Source organism: Pipistrellus hanaki (assembly GCF_964339955.1).
Source record: "Pipistrellus hanaki genome assembly, chromosome: 2".
Classification (NCBI taxonomy): domain Eukaryota; kingdom Metazoa; phylum Chordata; class Mammalia; order Chiroptera; family Vespertilionidae; genus Pipistrellus; species Pipistrellus hanaki.
Window position 1 is genome coordinate 155,095,454 of NC_140504.1, and position 16,848 is coordinate 155,112,301.

Genomic DNA, 16,848 nt, shown 5'->3' on the forward strand with positions numbered 1-16,848 from the left:
TTAGTCATTTACAAAAGGGCAGAATAAAAAGAATAGAGGTGAATTACTATGTAAAGAGAATGGGTAAGGACTTTCCCAAACTATTTAAAGACACCATTCTACTGAAAAAGAAATGAATATTTTAAAAATCTAAAGAAAAAAAGAAAAGAACTGAGTGCATTATACTGGTGCTGTATTGAGCATATAACAACAACAACAAATAGTAAAAGATTTTTAAAAGAAATAGCATATCATCTATAGAGAAACAATTAAACTGACAGCATTATTTGGGATAAAGAAGGTTACTTCATAATGACAGAAAGGTATAATAATTCTAAACTTGAATTTTTATAATAAGATAATCTCCAAAATATATAAAGCAAAATTGGGAACTTGATAAGTATCCTTTAAATTAAATATTTAAACATACCTCTATTAATTATTGATAGGTCAACTGATAAAATTTAGTACAGATATAGAAAATTTGAACCAAAAATATAATCTAATGGTTATACATAGAACTCTACATTCTTTACAGGCACACATGGAACATTCATAAAAACCATCCATGCACAAGGCCATGAGACAGTTTCAAAAGTTTCAAAGAAGTGAAATCATAAAAAAATAAATTCTCTAAACACAGTGGAATGAAGATAAAAATTAGTAACAGCCCTAGCTGGCTTGGCTCAGTGGACAGAGTATCGGCCCGAGGACTGAAAGGTCCCAGGTTTGATTCCAGCCAAGGGAACATACATGGGTTGCAGGTTCCATCCCCAGCCCTGGTCAGGCACTTGTGAGAGGCAATCAATTGATATATCTCTCTCAAATTGGCATTTCTCTCTCTTCGGTCTCTTCCCCTCTCTTCCACTCTCTCTAAAAATCAATGGAAAGGTATCCTTGGGTGAGGATTAACAATAACAACAAAAAAAATTAATAACATAAATCTCAACTAAAATATGGACACATATTTACATATACATTTGGAAGTTAGCAAGCACATTTCCTAAATTCTTCATGAATCAAAGGAATAGTCATACTGGAAATTTAGAGAATACTCAGAACTAAGTAATTATGAAAGTAATACAGGATGTTACAAAAGTAAGTGTACATTGAGGAAAATTTATAGCTTTAAGTGTTTATATCAAAGTTTATCAAATCTTTGTGGAGATAGTCTTAACATATTTTGGGTGGGCAATGAAAGTAGTAGTGACATTGGGAGGTATAAAATAAAAAACTTATTTGTTGGTAGTTTAATAAAAGGCAATCTCTACCTAAGGAGATTTTTGATCTCTCCCTTTCTGGTGCAGTCCACATTAAGAAAGTCATTTAAAGAAAATGCATAATATAAAGAGATGATATGTGTAGTAATATTAATTTTTGTATTTAGTTTAATATATTACATTTTTTATAGGAAGAGAAACAAGAATTATGAGAACCTTTGTAAAAATAGATTAGGCAATGACTTATATGTTGAAAGAATGATGCAGACTATTAATGGAGCACCGAAGAATAAAGATGTTCAATGTGACAGAATTATAAAGGAAAACAAAGGTAATTTATGTTTTATTCTACTTTAATAAACTATCATGTTTTAATATGCATTATATGAGTCTATCAATTAATAAGTAAATATTAAAATATATAAAGCAAAAACTAGAAATAATTTTGTCAAATCACAATAGTATCTGAGTACTGTGATACATAGCTTTCAGAATATGACAATTGAGTTAACTAGTAATAAACATAGATATAGAAGATTTAAATAACATAATTATCATTTTTTATCTTTACACAAACTATGTCATAGAACTTTGTACTCTTCAAGTGTTTATGAAATGTTATAGAATAATTGTTTATGTTATAAAGAATATCATGTACAACTAATAACATTTAATGCGAAGCAGATACTATTCTAGGCCTTTTACACTATTTTAGACCTTTAACTGGTTTAATTCTCACAATGACCCTATGAAGTAGGTATTATTATTATTCCCCATTTTATAGAGGAAGAAATAAGCAAAGGGACATTAACTAACTTGACCAAGGTCACTCAGCTAGTACTACAGACAACTAATATCCCTCAGTAGTCTAGTTCTAGCCTGTTCTTGTAACTACTATCTTTCAATGTTTATAAATTAACAACCCTGAAAACACTGCATAGTACAAAATCTGTGAAGTGTTGGCAAAGGGGTAATTAGAAGAAAGGTTATAATCATAATGGCCTTTGTAATTCAGCAAAACTATAAGCTAGGTAGCTAGAAGGAAGAAAGCTGTGATAGGAGAATGTCCAAGGAATTTCTAAGCACCTGGAGATGTTCAATTTCTTATTATGGTTGATAAGTAGCTGGTGTTAACTTTTTCTTGACACTACACATATATTATTATACACTTTTCGGTGAATGGTATATATTTTACAAGAAAATTTTTATTAAAATAGTAAAAGACAGTTTATACTAAAGAATTTGGATACAAATCAAGCAAATATTAAGGTTTTATAGATCTCTTCCTTCACCTATTTTCAATGAAATTGAAAGAGATTTAGGAGTCAGACAGATGGAAATCAAAATATTACGTTTATTACTGGTAAAGTTAATGGAAAAATGTAGCCTTCAATTTGCAGTTAGATGGGCTTGTTATATCTTATCTCCAGAATAGAATTTACCAATAGTGATTGGCACAACTAGCCAACATCAGACCTCTTCTGTAGAGGTGAGAACAGATAAGAATGAATGCTTTCTGCAAATGAGCAGGCCTAACAAAAGGATCCAGAAGTGACTGAACTGAAATTCCTTCTAAACTCTCCTACAGGATTAATCATTTCTCTTTCCCTGGTAATGCATAAGTGAAGGGCAAAGGCCAGAATGTTAAGTTAGTGACGTTTCTTCTGTAAAGATTCACAAAAAGTGAGGAAAAATTTTCCCACTGAACAGTATATAAGTAGTAATCTATATATTTAAAGAGGTAATATGCAAATTAGGCCAGGATGCCATAACGGGTCAAGACCAGACAGGAGGAGGCTGTGCACTCAGGTGAGGCCCAGAGCAGAGATGGAGACAGAGACAGGGAGGCCTGCCCGAGCCAGTGCGGTGGCTCTGGTGGCCCCAGAATGGACACATGTAGGGGGCAGGGACGGGGGGGCGGGGGGGGGAATGCTGCAAGTCAGATGCAGATCCCAGCCCCCTGAAGCGCTGGTCCGGCCTGACTCCTGCGAGTCAAGCACAGGTCCTGTGCCACACCCCCCTCGGGGTGCCTCCTTGCACAGCGGGAGGCAGGGCACCTCTCACAGGATTCCAATCGTGCACTGGGCCTCTAGTTTATAATAAAAATGGCATCACAAATAAGTGAATAACAGAATAAGTGTATTTGTGTTTCTGGCTAACTTTTGAAAATACAGTTAAATCTTATAACTTTGTAAATTTCATAAAGCTACTTTGTTTTCTACATGTGATACTACAATAAAAAAGTTTTTTTTTTTATCAAAGTATGTGTGATATGAGCTCATTTTATTAAAATATATACATATTGGTTTACATACAAATACATTTATATGTGAATCTGGAAGGACATACACTGGAATGTTAGCAGTTATCTCTGGGTGATGGACATGCAAGTCATATTTACCTTTTTTTTTTTTTTTTTTTTTTTCAAATGACCATGTCTTCTTACTCAGCTAAAAAGTAAAGTTATTATTCAGTAAATGTTATATAGCCAATTGCTACTCTTTTGTACTCTGAATTAAATTAGTAGAAAGAAACTTTTAAATATAAGAAAACTATTTAGGCATATCTGAGACTCAAAAATACTTTTTCTGATACTAGTTAACATTGGTCTCTTTAATAGTATGCAACAATATAAAATTAGAAGGTTATAACAATTTATTATACCATCTTGTCCATGATATTATGGATGTGGTTTGAGATTTTCTATTTTTAAAATTACTTCATTCAAACGAACAAATATAATCATGGTACCCAAAGTAAAACTACCAATGTTATCTTCAAAGAAGAAACAATTGTAAATCACTCTAACATTTTACATTGCTCACTTATAACATGCATACTCATTTATGTAGGAATTATTTTTTTAGTGGCCATGTAACAATATAATTCAACTTAATAAACTATCAGGTAAAGGGGGGGAGATTAGGTAATTTAATATTCAAAGATGACTTCTTTCTATGATCTTTTACTTTATGAACATAGAAATTATATCCCTTTCAATTCAGCAAAATATACTATTTATTCTGTGTATGACTTTGCTAGATACTATTAAAATGAATTCAATAAGATAGAAATGGTACTATGAAATGCGAGTTAACACTCCTACTAATTGAAAACCTTGTTAAACCCCAGAGAATACAGAGCCTTCATTTTTCATGAATAAAAGCTTCTGACAATGAAGCTTTTATTAGATCCAGATCCTGTTTTTATTTTCAGGGGGGAAATCCTTTACTTTAAATGAAAGTTTAGCATGTAGGAATATATTATTATGTGGTCACTGATAAAATAATTGCTATACAAGCCTTTCATTTTTAGATCAGCATCTAAGGGTTGGGAGGTTTTTTGTTTGTTGTTTGTTTGTTTTTGGTAGACTGTTATATTTGCTCATTTGAATAAATATAAACAAAAAATTGAAAGAGAAGTTCAAAACCCTACTACTCTGTCAGCTTTATGAAAACAGGGTCTGTCATTTTCTCAATAAGTATATAGAAAATTTTCCTTGATAAAATGTAATTAGATGATTATAAATACAAAGTTCTGGAGAATATAACATGTTCTTATCTGTTAACCTTAGTAAAGGAATAGTAAACCTTGTTATGTAACATGACTAGAGGCCTGATGCACGAAATCGGTACAAGGGGCTTGGCCGTGGCCGCCCTGCGTGCCTTGGCCGGCACTCGCAGCTCTGGCTTCATCTGGAAGGTCATCTGGAAGGATGTCCAGAAGGTCATTTGGCTGTACGGTCTAATTAGCATATTACACTTTTATTATTATAGATTGTCTGGGCTCATGTCAGCTGACAAACTGATGAGCTGATGCTGTGCCAGCGGGGGATGAAGAGGGGGGGAGTAAGGGAATCAGAAAGGATGGTAAGGCTAATTAGGAGCTGCCACTAAAGTCTAGATGCTACGAGTGTGATGCCTAAGGATCTCTGAAGGTGTCTTCATGATTTATTTCTTTTTTATTTTTATCCACTTCCTGCCATTGTGGTTAAATGTCCCTCCTCCCCCCACCCCCCAGACAGTAGATATCTTAGAGTTTGCTTTGACGAGTATGTGTAAACTAAAATATTAGAATTTGGTTTATAGTAATTTTTACTTTCCTGTCTCTTTATTTAGGCATAATGTCTACTGCTTGGGATTTGTATGATTCTTATAATGCTCTGGAGCTTGCATCTTTACCAGTAAAACAATCTATAATTGACTCAAGCAGTAGAGCAAGTATAAAACGATCTGTAATTGATGCAAGCAGTAGAGCCAGTCTACCTTCTAAAGATCAGGACCGAAGAGGGCCAGGAAGTACTATAGAAAAAAGTAAGATTTCAATTTTTTGAATGGGATTTGTCACATGACATTTTTAATAAATTCTTTCTTTTTTTTTTTTTAAAGCAGTTATAATTTTCTTTCTGGTGGAACATGAATAGTATTTTTATGTCTATGCTCATGAGGGACATTGGTTTATATCTTCTTTTGTACTTTGTTTTTTTGAATACTAATGTCATAAATTGCATTAGAAATGTTTCTTTTCCCTCCTATTTTCTGGAAGAGGTTGTGGAGAATTAATGTTAATTCTTTAAATGTCTGGTGGAATTCTCCAGTAAAACTATCTGGGCCTGGAGTTTGTTTTTTTTTTGTTTTTTGGCGGGGCTGGGGGGTAGGGGGTGGGGGTGGGTGAGATTTACAATTACAAATTCAATTTCATTAAATTTGCCAGCCTCTTCAGCTTTATGTTCAGAATATATGTGGCAATAAGAAAACCCAGGGAATTCACAACGGTGTCATTCCTTGGGTTCTGAGTACTCTTATCTAATTGTTATACCTTCCTCTTCCAAAGTCTTTTAAAGCCTTTTCATAATTATATATATATATATCCCGCCCCCCCCCCCCAGGATTTTTAATTGTAGTTATCAGGAAGAACAGGCAAAAACATCTAAGCCATCTTTATGAAAGCAGGATTTCCTTTATTTATTATTTATCTTTATTATTTTTTGAAGTTTTATTATTTTTTTATTTCTTATTGTTTAAGTATTCCATATAAGAGTACATATAACTCCCCCCCCCCCCCCCGCCATTGACCTTTCCCCAGCCTCCTCTACCCCCTGAAGCATGCCCTCATCCTCCCAACCCCCAGTGTTTTGTGTCCATTGATTGTGCTTATATGCATGCATACAAGTCCTTCAGTTGATCTCTCCCCCCACACCCCCCGCCTCAACACTCCCCAGCCTTCCTGCTATAATTTGACAGTCTGTTTGATGCTTTACTGCCTCTGTATCTATATTTTGTTCATCAGGTTAAACTGTTCTTTATTATCCATAAATGAGTGAGATCATGTGGTATTTTTCTTTCATTGCCTGGCTTATTTCACTTAACAGAATGCTCTCCCTCCAGATCCATCCATGCTGCTGCAAATAGTAAGAATTCCTTCTTTTTTATAGCAGCATAGTATTCCATTGTGTAATGTACCATAGTTTTCTAATCCACTCATCTGCTGATGGGCATTTAAGACTATTTCCAAATCTTAGCTATGGTGAATTGAACTGCTATGAACATAGGGTTGCATATATCCTTTCTGATTGGTGTTTCAGTTTCTTGGGATATATTCCTAGGAGTGGGATCACTGGGTCAAATGAGAGTCCCATTTTCAGTTTTTTGAGGAAAGACCATGCTGTTCTCCACAGTGGCTGCACCAGTCTGCATTCACACCAGCAGTGCACGAGGGTTCCTTTTTCTCTGCATCCTCTCCAGCACTTGTCATTTGTTGATAATAGCCATTTTGACAGGTGTGAGATGGTACTGCATTGTCATTTTGATTTGCATATCTCAGATAATTAGTGATTTTGAGCATGTTTTCACGTATCTCTTGGCCTTCCTTCTGTCTTCTTTTGAAAAGTTTCTATTTAGGTCCATTGCCCATTTTTAAATTGGGTCATTTATCTTTCTTTTATTAAGTTGTATGAGTTCCCTGTTAATGTTGGAGATTAAACCTTTATCAGTGATAACATTTGCAAATATGTTTTCCAATACAGTGGGCTTTCTTATTGTTTTGTTGATGGTTTCTTTTGCTGTAAAAAAGCTTTTTATTTTGATGTAGTCCCATTTGTTTGTTTTCTCTTTAGTTTCCATTGTCCTAGGAGCAGTATCAGTGAAGAAATTGCTTCGGCATATGTCTGAGATCTCTCTGACTGTGGATTCCTCTAGTATTTCTATGGTTTCCTGATATTTACTTAAGTCCTTTATCCATTTTGAACTTATTTTTTTGTATGGTGTAATTTGGTGACCTAGTTTCATTTTTTGCATGTATCTGTCCAATTTTCCCAACACCATTTATTCAAGAGACTGTCTTGACTCCATTGTATGCTCATGCTTCCTTTGTAAAATATTGAGCAGAGTGGTTTGGGTCGAAATCTGGGTTCTCTATTCTATTCCATTACTCTATATATCTGTTCTTGTGAGCAGTGGCTTTGTATTACAGCTTGAAATCTGGTATTGAGAACCCTCCTATTTTGTTCTTTTTTCTCAGGATTGCTGTGGCTATTCAGGGACTTTTTAAAAATTCCAGATGAATTTTTTGAAAGTTCTTTTGAGGTCTGTGAAAAATGATGTTGGTATTTTAATGGGGAGTACATTGAATCTATAGATTGCTTAGGGTAGTATGGACATTTTAATGATATTGATTCTACCAATCCACGAACATGGTATGTTCTTCCATCTGTTTATGTCTTCCTCTATCTCTTTTTTCAGTGTTATGTAGTTTTCTGCATATAGCTCTTTTACCTCATTAGTTAAGTTTATTCCTAGGTATCCTAATTTTTTTGGTGCGATGATAAATGGGATTGCTTTTTTAGTCTCTCTTTCTGTAAGTTCACTATTGGTGTATAGAAAGGCCATAGATTTCTTGGCATTAATTTTTTATCCTGCTACATTGCCAAATTCATTTATCAAGTCTGTTAGTTTTTTTATGAAGTCTTTAGGTTTTGTTTTTTTTTTTTTTTTTGTTTTTGTTTTTTTTTTTTTAATGTACAGTATCATGTCATCTGCATATAGGACAACTTTACTTCTTCTTTTCCAATTTGGATGCCTTTTGTTTCTTCTAATTATCTAATTGCAATGGATAATACTTCCAGTACTATGTGAACAGGAATGGTGAGAATGGGCATCCCTGTTGTGTTCCTATTCTTAGTGGAAATAGTTTAGGTTTTTTCCCATTGTATATGATGTTTGCTGTGGGTTTATCATATATGGCTTTTATTATGTTGAGGTATGATTTTTTTATTCCCACCTTGTTGAGAGTATTTATCAAGAAAGGGTGTTGGATTTTATCAAATACTTTTTCTGCATCAATTGATATGGCTATGTGATTTTTATGTCTCAATTTATTTGTGATGTATCACGTTTATTGATTTGCGGATATTGTACCATCCTTAGATTCCCGGGATAAATCCTACTTGGTCATATGTATGATCTTTCTGATGTACTTCTGGAGCCGATTTGCTAGAATTTTGTTTAGGAATTTGGTATCTATGTTCCTGAGGGATATTGGCCTGTAATTCTCATTCATTGTGTTGTCTTTATCTGGTTTTGGTATTAGAGTGATGCTGGCTTCATAGAAGGAGCTTGGAAGTGTTCCTTTCTCTTGAAATTTTTTAGAATAGTCTGAGGAGTATAGGTTTTAGTTCTTCCTTGAATGTTTGGTAAAACTCCTCTGTGAAGCCATCTGGCCCCAGGCTTTTGTTTGATTGATGCTTTTTGATGACTGCTTCAATTTCTTCCATAGTTATTGGCCTATTGAGATGTTTAGATTTTCCAGATTGAGTTTTGGAAGGTTGTATTTTTCTAGGAATATATCCATTTCCTCCAGGTTGTTCAGTTTGTTGGAATAGAGTTGTTCATAGTATTTTTTAACAATCCTTTGTAATAATACTTTCTTATCCACTCAGTTACCCTATGTCTTTTGATTGGGGCATTTAATTCATTTACATTTAAAGTTATTATTGATAAGTACTTGTTTATTGCCATTTTTATTCTTTATTCCTGTGCTCCTTCTTTGCTTCCTACTTATTTTTACAGCAGACCCTTTAGCATTTCTTGCATTGCTGGTTCGGTGGTAATGAACTCCCTTAGTCCCTTTTTGTCTGTGAAGCTCCTGATTTCACCCTCAATTTTGATTGATAGCCTTGCTGGGTACAGTATTCTTGAATTCAGACCTTTCCTTTGCATGACTTTGTATATTTCATTCCATTCCCTTCTGGCCTGATGTGTTTCTGTTGATAAATCAGCCACTAGTCTGATGGGGAATCCTTTGTAGGTAACTTTCTGTCTCTCTCTGGCTGCTTTTAAGATTCTTACTTTGTCATTGGTTTTTGCCAAGTTAATTATAATGTGCCTTGGCATCTGTCTTTTGGGGTTCATTTTGTTTGGGACTCTGTGAGCTTCTTGGATTTGTGTGGCTTTTTTCTTCCCTATATCAGGGAAGTTCTCTATCATTATTTCTTCAGACAGGTTTTCTGTTCCTTGCTCAGTTTCCTCTTTTTCTGGCACCTCTATTATGTGGATGTTGTTTTGTTTCGTGTTGTCCTAAAGTTCTCTTAGGCTTTCCTCCTGCCTTTTAATTTTTTTTTCTAGAAGCTGCTCTACTTGAATATTTTTTCTTACCTTGTCTTCTAGCTCACTGATGCAGTCCTCTGCTTCTTCTACTCTACTGTTGATGCTTTCTATTGAATTCTTTATAGCACTGATGTCATTTTTCATTTCTTCTTGGTTCTTCTTTATTCCCCCTTGGTTCTTACTCATATTGTTGCATTTGTCTTCCATTCTCTTCATCCACCTTATGACCATTTCTTTGAATTATTTATCTGACAGATTGCTTGCCTCCATTTCGCTTACTTCCTTTTCTAGTGAGGCCCACTTTTCTTTCATATACGGGCTGTTTCTTTGTCTCCCTATGATCTCTCTTCTCCGGGTATCTGGTTATATAGTTGTCTCTTTCCAACAAACACTCCCTGTGCAACCACACACTCTCCCTTTGTTCTCTCACACACTATCTTGCAGTTGTCAGCCATCTTTCAAAATGCTTCGGAAGTTTTAATCCCTTTATTTGTTTTTTAAAGTAAGAGTCTGCTAAGGGTGTGGTAGGCAAAATAATACTTCCTCCCAAATGTATATATACCAATACCTGGAATCTATAAATATCTTACCTTACATGTCAGGAAAGACTTTCCAGATATGATGAAATAAAGGTCTTCAAAGGAGATGTTTTTGCATTATCCAAGTGAGTTCCATCTAATCCCATGTATGTAAAGTGGAGGGCCTTTCCCAGCTGTGCTCAGAGAGAGATGCAATGACAGAAGTTCAGAGAAATGTAATATTGGTGACTTTGAAAATGGGGGAAGGGTGTGGATGGGTCCAAAGCTGGAAAAGATAAGGAAACCAATTCTCTAGACCCTCTGGAAAGAGACAATATCCTACTGACTTCTTGATTTATCCCAGTGAGACCTGCATTCAAACTGCTAAACTATAGCACTCTAAAAATGCATGTTTTTAATCCACTAAGTTTTTTTTATAAATTACTCTAGCATCAATAAAAAATTAACACAGTTATAGTATAATATTCTTATAAAGCAACAATCAGATCGGATCTCTATTTGAAGACTTATCTTGTTTTTATTGGAATAAAAATTATAGACATGAATGAAAATTACCTCATGAGGTTATCATTGCTTATCTATGGGAAGATAGTACATTTTTAAGTTGAGAATTCCAAAATGAGATAATATATGTATATCTTGCATGTGCTTGGTACATAAAAGTTATTCAACAAATGTCTCCTGAAGTTGTTGAATCCTGGAAGAAAACAAATAGAAATGACAAAATGTCACTTTTTAATATTTAGAATGCATGAATCATCTAATATTATTTGGATTATTTTATCATTACATTATGTTTGCATTTTACAGATAGTGAAGCTAGTTCTATAATGGAAATAGAAAATGCAATTCTGGCTAAAAAGCGTGATGAAGAAGAAGACTACTCACAAGCAATATTCAGATCTGATAAGTTTCATCAGGACTTATTTTTTATGGAACGAGTTCTAATGGAAAACGTATTTCAACCCAAACTTGCAGCTTATCGTCAGCTTCCTATTCTAAAAGGTATTTAAAAAAAATTTAAACAAACTCAATTAATTTTAAAAATTAAATGATGTTATTACTTCTAAGTGTAACATCAATTGGGATATCACTTACCAGAAGATGTATTTATATAGCTTTTAGCACTAAAAATGCAAGTCTCAGAATTCAGACTAGAGGGCCCATAGCAAGTCGTAGTTCCTTAGATTTAAAACTCATAAGCATCTGTGGCTTCTTTGGCCCTGCATTAAATATTCTCTCCTATTCAGACTTCCCTTTCATTGTCTTTGATACCTCCCAGGTTCTGGCCTTTATTGCCTCTTACTAATTTTCTTGTGGGATCATTCTTCCTCTTCTCATTGCTACAAATTCCATCTCACAAGACCTCAAATATTTGGAAAGATTTTAGAGGTTATCTAATTCAACCTTTCAATACTTGAATGAACAAAATAAGGGCTATAGAAACTTTATAAGGTTACAAAGTCTATGACAAAGCTAGGCATTCAATCAAGATTTGATTCCATTCCAATTCTTTTCTCTCTACCATCCTAACATGCTGATGTATCATAAACACAGGTTTGAACATGGCATTTAGCTGCTAAAAAACTTCAGAACCTTCCCATTACAAACTTCATATGTATCATACAAATATGCTTACAGTATGGCCACAGACTATTTCATCCCATGGAATGACTTTAGAGACCCTAAAAGTTATCCATGTTATACTTACCTGACAACCCCCAAACAAAACCTGAACATTTCTGCCTTCCCTTTAGTTGTACTATGTTTGCCAGTCCACCCTTGTACCCATCATCTTTGCTTATTGTATTCCCACCTTTCAAGAATGCATTAGAGCAAGCTGCTTCATGAAATCTTTCTTGATCTTTCAAGTAAAAATCAAACTTCTATATGCCTACATCAAAAAGTCAGGTTACAAAATAGCATGTGTGACAAATGGCTATAAACCTTTTATTTACATAGATCCAACAATATTAAAAAACTATTTCCTTTCTCTCATATCAGGTTGATATTTGATGTTTTCATCAGATACATAAACTTTTAATCCTATATTTAAAGAGTTATAAGGTTGAAATTTACTTTATACTATGCATTTTGACATTTTAAAAACAATTAAATGTTGATAGATCACTTCTTTAAATATATCTAAGAAGTGAAAATACCATAGAAAAATTGTTAATGAGGTAAGATTTATACACAATGAAATACAGATATTTTGACTATGTAGTTTGATACATTTTGAAAATATATAAGCCTGTGCAACTAATACCCTAATAGAAATAGAGAATATATCCATCAATCCCAAAAGTTCCATTTGACCCAGTGACCCCACTTATAGGAATAGAAATACCAGTCAGAAAGGATACATGCACCCCTATGTTCATAGCAGCATAATTTACAATAGCTAAGATTTGGAAACAGTCTAAGTGCCCATCAGCAAATAAGTGAATTAAAAAACTGTGGTACACCGAAACCAGTTTGGCTCAGTGGATAGAGCATCTGTCTGCGGACTGAAAGGTCCCAGGTTCAATTCTGGTCAAGGGCAAGTACATTGGTTGCGGGCACATCCCTAGTATGGGATGTGCAGGAGGCAGCTGGTTGATACTTTTCTCTCATCGATGTTTCTAGCTCTCTATCTCTGTCCCTTCCTCTCTGTAAAAAATCAATAAAAATATATTTTTAAAAATAAAATAAAAAACCATGGTACATCTACACAATGGAATACTATGCTACAGAAAAAAAAAAAAAAGAAATTCTTACCATTTGCAATAGCATGAATGGACCTGGAGAGCATTATGCTAAACAAAATAAACCAGTCAAAGATAAATATCACATGATCTCACTCATTTGTGGAATACAATGAACAACATAAACTGATGAAAAAAAACATATCTGGAGACAGAGAAGCATCCATCAGACCTTCAACCTCACAGGGAAGGCAGGGAATGTGGGGTAAGGGAGAGAGATCAACCAATGGACTTGTATGTATGCATATAAGCCTAACCGATGGACACAGACAACAGGGGAGTGAGGGCATGAGTGAGGGGTTGAGGGCTAATAGGGGAATACAGACACATATGTAATACCTTAATTAATAAAGTAAAAAAGAAGAAAAAAGTTTCCTTGTGCAGTTTTCCAGTTACAGTTTACTTCGTCTCCTCCATAGAAAGCTTTCACCTGATTTCTCTATTGATTAGCTGTTTTAGTGTATCAGCTAAGTGGGTTCCTATAGTAAGTATTATTAGGTGTTGAGCTTTTTTAATTCAACATAATGTTTTTGAGATTCATCTAGGTTGATGTGTATATAAGTAGTTAATTTTCCCCCCAAGTACTGTTCCATTTTATGAAAACACTCATAATTTGTATATTCATTCATCTGTTGATAGGTACCTAGACTGTTTCCAGTTTTGAACTATTATGGATAAAGCTGCTATTATCATTGTTGTGTCTTTTTCTGGACATGTTTTCATTTCTCTTGGGTAATTACCTAGAGACAAAATTGTTGGATCATTGGGTAGAATTACTAGTATGTTTAATTTTTTTTCACTTAAAAAAATATATTTTATTGATATTGTACAGAGAGGAAGGGAGAGAGATAGAGAGCTAGAAACATCGACGAGAGAGAGTCATCGATCAACTGCCTCTTGCACACCCCATACTGGGATATGCCCACAACCAAGGTACATGTCCTTGACAGGAATCGAACCTGGGACCTTTCAGTCTCCAAGCCGATGCTCCATTGAGCCAAATCGGTTTCGGCTAGTATGTTTAATTTTTTAAAAAACTGAAAAATACCTTTCCATAGTATTTGTACCATCTTACAACCCACAAGCAATATGAGTATCAGTTGCTTTATATTCTTGATAATACCTCATGTTGGCAATCTTTTCAATGCCCTAAAAACTAGTCATATTAAGTACTTTCCATCTGCTTTTCTTGGTCATTTGTAAATCTTATTTTGTGTTATGTTTGATCAAGTCCTTTGCCTACTTAAAATATTTTTATTAATATTTTAAAAATATTTTTTACTATCACTTTCATTCTGTGCCTACTTTAATATATATATATATATATATAATTTATTTCAGAGATGAAGGGAGAGAGAGAAAGATGAAACATCAATGACGAGAGAGAATCATTGATTGGCTGCCTCTTGCATACCCCACACTGGGGCATGCTCTGACCTGGAATCTAACTGTGACTGCCTGGTTCATAGGTCAACCCTTAACCACTGAGCCACACTGGCTGAGCATATTTTGTGGCCACTTTAATATTGAGTTTTTTGTTTTTTGTTTTTTTTTAAATCAAGTTGTCAGAACTTATTTTTATATGTTTTGGGTACAAGGTATTCTGCCCCCTTTTAAGAGAGAGAGGAAGGGAGAAGAGAGAGACACACACACACATACACACATTGATGTGAGAGTGAAACATTGATCTATTGTCTCCTGCACTCATCAAACCCACAGTCTGGGTACGTGCCCTGATTGAGAATTGAACCTGCCCCTTATTGGTGAACAGGACAATACTACAACCAACTGAGCCACACTGGCTAGGGCTGGATACAAACTCTTTGAAAGATACATGTATTGCAACTATCTTCTCTAAGTCTTTGGCTTGCCAATACATTTGTCTTTTGATGATTTCTTTTTCTCGATGAGATCTTCTCTTTCAGCTTTCTCTTTTGTAGTTAATGTTTTTCATGTCCTCTCTAAGAAATCTTTTCCTGCACCAAGTCTGCAAATATCTTTAACTTCTTCCTGGACTTAGAGGGCAAGATTCAATATTTCATTGTTAAATTTGATATTAGATACAGTTTTTTTGTAGATGCACTTTATTGATTTGAGAAAATTTCCTTCTCTTTCTAGTTTGCTAGACTTTTTTTTAAAATATATTTTATTGATTTTTCAGAGAGAGGAAGAGAGAGGGATAGAGAGTTAGAAACATCGATGAGAGAGAATCATCGATCAGCTGCCTCTTGCACACCCCCTACTGGGGATGTGCCTGCAACCAAGGTACATGCCCTTGCCCGGAATCGAACCCAGGACCTTTCAGTCCACAGGCCGACGTTCTATCCACTGAGCCAAACCGGTCCCGGCGACATTTTTAAAGATAAGTGGGTGTTGCATTTTGTTCAAAATTTTTTCATTAAAATGGTCATATAAATTTTCTACTTTAATTTGTCAATGTAGCCAATTACATTGCTTGATTTCAAATGCTGGAACAAAGTGAATACTTATGGTTAAGCCTCACTTGGTTATATTGTATTATCCTTTTTATATGTTGGTATATTCAATTTTTTAATATTCTGTTAAGAATTTTGCACTGAGTTCATGCAGCATATTTTTCTGCGATGTTTTCCTCCTGTAAATCCCTTAATGGGTTTTTGTATCAGTGCTATGATAGACACATAAAATGAGTTTTGAAAATTTTCTTTCATTCTCTATATTCCAGAAATATGTGTATTATTTTTCTTTAATTGCTTGATAAAATTTACTAGTGAACCATCTGGAACTGAGTTTTCTTGATAAGAAATTCTCAAATTACAAGTTTAATTTTTATGACTTTGAGTATGGTAATTACATTTTTTTTCTTATTTAACACTAAGAAATAGTGGGTACTAATATCAACATAAAAAATTGCACACAGATGTTTATGACTGTTTTATTGATATACTTTTTCCAGCCCCTCTTGCAACCATAAAAGAGGCACAATGCCTAATGGAACTCTTTGCATTTTGGTGGCAATGTATTCCTCATTTGGATGTGCTCTTCTGGCTTGTTGAGTGACCTGAAAATCTGCTAGTTTTGAGGGGAAGCCAGAAGAATAGGAGATTCTGCAACAGGTCCAGCCAGAACTGTTCAATGTACCCTGTCACTTGGGCCAGATGATCCAGCAGATCCAATGGTGCTTGTAGTGTTGGTGGTAGAGATGCTGTTTGGAGCTTTAGGCAGGGTCCTATAGATTAGAAGAGAATAATATTATTTTTTAAATATATTTTTTATTGATTTCAGAGAGGGGAGAGAGAGAGAGAGAGAGACAGAGAGAGAGAGAGAGAGACAGAGAGAGAGACAGAGAGAGAGAGAGACAGAGACATCAATGATGCGAGGCTGTCTGCTGCATGCCCCACACTGGAACTGAGCCAAAAACCCAGGTATATGCCTTGACCAACAATAGAATCCATGACCTCCTGTTTCATAGGTAGATGCCAACTACTGAGTCAGCTGGCCGGTGATAATTTTTTTATTTGATTTAATTTTAGAAACACAACCTGAAGGGGCTAAAGTCCTTTCAGAAGGTAAAAAACTTGAACAGGTAGAGGAAGAGATTAAGAAGGAAGAGGAAGAAGACATAGAAATCAGTGAAGAACAATCAACAATACCAGCCAATTTGGAACGACTTTGGTCCTTTTCCTGTGACTTAACCAAAGGCCTTAATGTGAGCAGCCTTGCCTGGAATAAAAGTAATCCAGTAAGTTATCGAATATTTTAACAATTCCATCTCTAGCAG

General features: G+C 34.8%; 1 protein-coding gene across 4 annotated transcripts in view; it reads left to right on the forward strand.

The window, feature by feature from the left end:
* Positions 1-16,848, forward strand: part of DNAI4 (dynein axonemal intermediate chain 4) — a 57,550-nt gene that overhangs the window by 17,006 nt on the left and 23,696 nt on the right. For 3 of the 4 annotated variants that reach the window (XM_084872593.1, XM_084872595.1, XM_084872596.1), the window contains 4 exons: positions 1,391-1,530; positions 5,318-5,512; positions 11,152-11,346; positions 16,601-16,809. In XM_084872593.1, coding sequence (XP_084728719.1) covers positions 1,391-1,530; positions 5,318-5,512; positions 11,152-11,346; positions 16,601-16,809 — 739 coding nt within the window. The remainder of the gene's footprint in view (positions 1-1,390; positions 1,531-5,317; positions 5,513-11,151; positions 11,347-16,600; positions 16,810-16,848) is intronic. The other variant, XM_084872594.1, reaches the window with a different exon arrangement.